The following is a 6,190-nucleotide window of genomic DNA, read 5'->3' as shown; positions in this document are numbered from 1 at the left end:
CGAATATTATTTCCAGCATTAACTGTGGGTGAGTTTCGCCTCATTTCTCTTCTAGTCGATCTTGAATATGATCTTGTAGTACTTCTCGATCTTCTACTCTGTAGTCTCATATTTTCCATCCTCAATTCGTGATTTTGCCTTGTTAGATTTGCACGTTCTTCTGCTTCGGCTCTTCTTTCTTCATGTATTCTTCGTCTCAGCGTTTCTAACGCTCCAATTTCCTCATCTCCATGAATTATTCCTTCATATGCTTTTTGATTTCTCTCTACATGTCTATGGTTCCTGGTTTGCTGCTCTTCTTCTACTTCTTCTGCTGAATTTGATCGCCAAGTGTGTACGCTCACTCTATCATAATCCATAGTTCTATTTTGTACCGGTGTTTGTTGAACTGGTTGTTGAATTTGATTTTCTCCATCATTTCTCCTTCTAGTAGATTCTCCCATTTCACTTCTCTCTCTTCCAGCAAGTCTTTTACTTCTTCTTCTAGCAGTTGTCGGTTGTTCCGATACATTTCTCCTTCTAGCCATTTCTTCAATACTAATGAATTATAAGAGATTCCGTAAAATTCTTCACCAGTTATTCTAATTTCCCACAAATCAGAATATTAATCTTCAACTTTTTCTAGGGTGATCTTCAATCTTCGTCCCTGTTTCTAGCGCCATAATATAGTTGCAGCAAATCCTACACTACACCCCTCACAAGATTTCATTAACATTCAACTCATTTTTGGATTAACAATCTTAATTTTATTGATGAATCTTTAAACAATCTTACAAGAAAAGATAAAGGAATCAAAAATAACCTCTGCTCTAAATTTTCTCTCATATTTACTTGCTTCTCACTCAAAAAAGATCTCTCCCCTTTTCTTTACCACTGAATGACTATTTATAGGGAAATATATAGTGGATGACAGCTAATCTGTCCTTTATTTTCGGATATGGTTTGCGATATTCTCGCAACTTTACAAATGTTAATCTCGCAAACTCCCTAATTTTCGCAGGACCATCACATTTTTCTCATGATTTAGCTGACGTCGTTTATTATGTCATTTCTAAAGTTGTTCTGCGACACTGTTGTGTTGTGTTGTTAATAATTTCACTGAGGCATTATTGCTGCGAGATTCTGATCCTACAATTAGAGAGAATCGTTCATCATCATCTTCATCTTCTTCATCACTAGCAGGAAGAAAATAAAAAAGAAAAAGAGAGAGAAATTCTAGATCTGAAAATATAGGAGAGAGAAAGTAAATATGAGAATGATTCTTTTTCTCTTACTTTTTGACAATATATATAGTCCTTATCCAAAAGGGTATTTCTGCCACTACAAGATGACATTTACATCATCCATGACATCACCCTAAAACCAAATTATAATTTTTAGGACCAAACTATGATTTATATTACCAAATAGGACCAAATAGACAATTGACTATGTCAATTGTACTAGACTCTCTCTAATATATTATTTGTAGGACCAATTGGTATTTCCTACTTTTTCAAACCTTCGCCAAATCTAACGGATTAGAATTACACCACAAAATAGATGGGACCCACAAGCGCTAATTAGTATGATAGGCTGGCATTTTCGTATTTATGTTCGTCTTCCGTACGTGTAAACACCCCGACCGTTCTTCATCCGAACTTCCGGTTTTTCCGAAATAATCACATACCGGAAAAACTAAATTATTTAAAACTCAAAAAAACACAAAGCTATTCTGATACCAATATACCCCGACATATATCCCCCCTTAATCCAAACCGTTTATAAATATCATCTCGAGAAAAACCAACAGGAAAATCATACGGATGACAATTTCATATCAACTCCCTAAAGAGAACTACAAAATGATTTTCTAAAATAGTAACGTTACACCTGAAGTTCTCTAATTACCAACTCAACCACTTTCTCTCTTCGTCCCTACTACTCTTCTCCTTCTCCTTCACACTCTCCTGGAAAATGTTAGGGTTAAATATTTAGGGTTCAGAAATTATCTCTACAGAAAAATAATGGGAAACTGTTGTAGATCTCCTGCTTCAGTAGCAAGAGAAGATGTAAAACCAAGAAACTCAGTTCATCACGAGAACAAGAATCACTACAACAAGGAAAATGAGACAACTAAGAAGACGATTAAAGTGTTAAATGAGATTTCCAAAGTAAAGATTGAAGAGAAATACTTGATAGATAAAGAATTAGGGCGAGGTGAATTTGGTGTTACATATCTATGTATTGGTAAAGAGAGTAAGGAATTGTTGGCGGTGAAATCGATATCGAAGAGGAAGTTGAGGAGTAATGTTGATGTTGAAGATGTAAGAAGAGAAGTAGAAATAATGAAACATTTACCAACGAATTCGAATATTGTGAGTTTAAAAGAAACATATGAAGATGAGAATGGTGTACATTTAGTTATGGAATTATGTGAAGGTGGTGAGTTGTTTGATAGAATTGTTGCTAGAGGTCATTATAATGAAAGAGCTGCTGCTAGTGTTGTTAAAACTATTGTTGAAGTTGTTCAAATTTGTCATAATCATGGTGTTATTCATAGAGATTTGAAGCCGGAGAATTTTTTGTTTGCTAATAAAAAGGAGAATTCGCCGTTGAAAGCTATTGATTTTGGATTGTCTATATTTTTTAAGCCTGGTGAGTTCTAATTTTATCTATTGTTATGCTCCATGTATTAGATTTTCTGCTTGTATATATGTTGTTGATTTTAGGTTGTTTATATGTTGATGGCATTGGGGATTTTGGTGATGTTTATGTTTGATTGAGTAAAACTATGAATTTCTGTGATGGTCGTGGTAGGGATAGAAGATTGAATAAAACAGTTGAGAGTTTTTGGTTGTCTATGGAGTAGAATGTTTAATTTCTTAGAAACTGGTATATATTGTGCTAACAAATTTTAATTAGGTGTATTGTTTGGCGTAAGCCGCATAATTGGTTAGGGGGAATTAGGAGGTAATTTGACAAGGAATACATGGAGAGACAGATCATTTAACATGGGGACTTGAAATTGTTGCGGAAGTGCTTTTGAGTTCACTATTGAAGGAAGGTGTTAAATGTGTGACGATCATTTTAGGAATGCGTCTATTTGTATTAAACAACCCTGAACTTATAATCTACTTCCCTTAATTAAATTCGATTTAGATTTTTTTCTTTTCTTTTTTAATACTGATACTAATGATTGGTGTTTGTTTGTTTATTTAACTTGTAGGGGAGAAGTTTTCAGAAATTGTTGGAAGTCCATACTACATGGCACCAGAAGTGCTTAAGCGGAATTATGGACCAGAAATTGATATTTGGAGCGCAGGTGTCATTCTGTACATCTTATTGTGTGGAGTTCCACCATTTTGGGCTGGTAAGATGGTTTACTTGTGCAACAATCAGATTGTTTTTTAATGTTCTTTCTTTACTAGTATTCATCCTTTTTTAGTAGTATGCTGTTCAGTTAACCATTACTATGAGTGGTGGTTCCTTACATAGGATGGGTTTGTATAATGCAGAGTCAGAGCAAGGAGTTGCTCAAGCTATTATACGTGGAGTAATAGATTTTAAACGAGATCCATGGCCCAACGTTTCTGAGAGTGCCAAGGATTTGGTTTCTAAAATGTTGCAAGCTGACCCAAAACTACGATTAACCGCAAAGCAAGTGCTTGGTATAGTAGTTTTCTTTCCCATACTATTTTTAAAAGCAACAATGAATCACATAATCCTCACAAATTTGAACACTTTCGGCGTACCGTAATTTTGCATCATGGTGCTTTTTATTTACAATTGTACAAACCTCATATATACTTATATTGTATAAGAACATGCATCTTTTTTTGTTTTTCTTGTACTTGATTTCTAGTAGAAAATATGGTCTTTCAATTCCACCCCTGCCCATCCATTCGCATAAAAGAAAATTGTTCATTCTTAAAAGTTATTTTGCACGCATAGGGATTTTACTCCTGCAGTTTCTAACAGTTCACTATGTATATATATATATACAGTTTGTAGTAACCCCCATGCTTTCAAAAGTATGTTTTCCATGATATATTCCTTCTGACTGTTCACAGAGCATTCTTGGCTACAACATGCTAAAAAAGCTCCAAATGTTTCTCTTGGGGATGTGGTCAAATCAAGACTGAAGCAGTTCTCGGTGATGAACAGATTCAAAAGAAAGGCCCTAAGGGTTGGTTTGACAGTACTTATTCTGCTTCGTTTTCCTTAATTTTCTTTTATTGTTTCTTTCCTATTTAATATGTATTTCATTGGAATTAAATTAGGTTATTGCTGAGCATTTATCTGTTGAAGAAGTTGAAGACATTAAAGTGATGTTTCAGAAGATTGACACAGATAATGATGGTATTGTGTCAGTCGAGGAACTAAAAGTTGGCCTTCAGAAATTTGGTTCTCAGCTCGCGGAGTCTGAAGTACAGATGCTTATTGAAGCTGTAAGTATATTAAAGTACAGCCTGTGTATAACACTAGAACTGTCTCCTAACCTTGTTATCATTACTAGCTAGCAGTACTAATTCCTAATGTAGTCCAGCTTTGGTTCAATTGATTCATTTCTTAGTTGATATATTCAATTTCATTTCTGATACCATGAAAGTAATTGTTCATGAATCTAAGTTGGTAAAGTAGCACCTGAATGCCCAGTTAATATATAGATGGAGAATATTTTTATAGAAGGCAAGAGACACATTGCATTGCACAGCTGACATGGAGGTTATACTACTCTAATCTGCAGTTTTATCCAAAATTTTTCCATAATGACAAATGATGATGATATTGTCTTGATGGGAAGAGAACAACCTTGTGTTAGGAAATCATGAATTCAAACCCATGAAGGGACCTTTTTTAATTGATATTGCGGGAAGGTCCTCGTACTCCTCTTGTGTACCCTGGACTCCACCCAATCCATACTATTGCAACCTATGAGCCATTGACCCTTTAAAATTCCTAATTCAAATACCTTTGAGCTCTTCTGTGGGTAACAGTGGTCCCTAGACTACTTCCTAAATTCTTCATTTAGGAATTAAAATTAAATTAAGTTTATAAATAAGAGTTCTGTGGGTAGGTTTAAACAGTAACTTTCAATGGTTTCCTACTATCTGATGCTGAGCAAATTGTAATGCTTAGTATAGAGAATTCTCCGCTTCCCCTTTGATATGTTTTTTTGTGTATTAAATTCAAACAAGGAAAAGTTATTAATATTTCTAACAAGAACAGGTTCGTCATAACAGGTAGACACTAACGGGAAAGGGACAATGGATTACGGTGAATTTGTTGCAGTTTCCCTCCATTTACAAAGGATGGCTAATGATGAGCATCTCCGCAAAGCATTCTCATACTTTGACAAGGACAGCAATGGTTACATTGAACTACAAGAGCTTGAAGATGCCTTACTGGAGGACGGAACTGAAGACTGTGCAGATGTCGCAAATGATATCTTCCAGGAAGTAGACACTGACAAGGTAGAAATATTTCAGTTTCTGTTGCACAAATTATTTTTTGATTCAACTCTTTTAAATCTCACATTACATTATGGATGGACTGCAGGATGGAAAAATCAGTTACGATGAGTTTGCTGCAATGATGAAAACTGGAACTGACTGGCGCAAGGCTTCAAGACATTACTCTAGAGGAAGATTTAACAGTCTCAGCATAAAGCTGATGAAAGATGGGTCTCTAAACATGGGTGGGGAACCAGTAACTAGTACATAAACATCATGGTTTACACTCATTGAGGCAGACAAACACTTGTATTTGTTCCACGTTACCTGAAATTCCTTTTTATTTTTGTACGATTATTTCCAGGCCCGGCTCTGAAGCCTGGTAACCCAGGCTCCAGCCCAGAGTAGAAAAGAAAGTACAATTTTAAAGGCCAGAGTTTGTTATTGGGAAACTTCGGCGCAGACCCAAAAAAAGAAATATTCTCATTGTTAGACCCACAATTAATTTTTAGTTCCGTGACACCCATAATTATATGAAATTATTAAAAATATTTGTATGAAGGATTGTTCATCCGCATGGGTTATGCATCAGGGTTATAATTGACAACTCAACTTGGATATAATATATCTAAAAATCCGCGCCTTGGAATTTTACAAATTTTATATCGTTGGAAATCTTTTTAAGAGAGCCACGCAACGATCACAAACAAGAATATCAAATTTTTGTTTCTCACGAAAAAATCGGAGATGATTAT

The 6,190-nt window shown here is 35.1% G+C and overlaps 1 protein-coding gene across 1 annotated transcript; it reads left to right on the top strand.

Annotated features, from left to right (window-relative positions):
- Nucleotides 1-1,880: 1,880 nt before the first annotated feature.
- On the top strand, nucleotides 1,881-5,955 carry LOC113309725 (calcium-dependent protein kinase 13-like). Its single transcript, XM_026558239.1, has 7 exons — nucleotides 1,881-2,637; nucleotides 3,209-3,352; nucleotides 3,498-3,650; nucleotides 4,053-4,168; nucleotides 4,263-4,430; nucleotides 5,226-5,456; nucleotides 5,542-5,955. The coding sequence occupies exons 1-7, from the start codon at nucleotides 2,007-2,009 to the stop codon at nucleotides 5,704-5,706; spliced, it is 1,608 nt and encodes a 535-aa protein (XP_026414024.1). The 5' UTR covers nucleotides 1,881-2,006; the 3' UTR covers nucleotides 5,707-5,955.
- The last annotated feature ends 235 nt before the right edge of the window (nucleotides 5,956-6,190 follow it).

Source organism: Papaver somniferum, chromosome 9 (assembly GCF_003573695.1).
Source record: "Papaver somniferum cultivar HN1 chromosome 9, ASM357369v1, whole genome shotgun sequence".
In the NCBI taxonomy this organism is placed as follows: Eukaryota; Viridiplantae; Streptophyta; class Magnoliopsida; order Ranunculales; family Papaveraceae; genus Papaver; species Papaver somniferum.
This window is presented reverse-complemented; position numbering and strand designations above follow the sequence as displayed.

Bases quoted from the DNA above. Each gene is read 5' to 3' on its own strand.
- LOC113309725 (XM_026558239.1), top strand. From the start codon at position 2,007: ATGGGAAACTGTTGTAGATCTCCTGCTTCAGTAGCAAGAGAAGATGTA. The intron at 2,638-3,208 runs GTGAGTTCTAAT...TTTAACTTGTAG, and splicing joins GTCTATATTTTTTAAGCCTG to GGGAGAAGTTTTCAGAAATT. The intron at 4,431-5,225 runs GTAAGTATATTA...TCGTCATAACAG, and splicing joins TACAGATGCTTATTGAAGCT to GTAGACACTAACGGGAAAGG.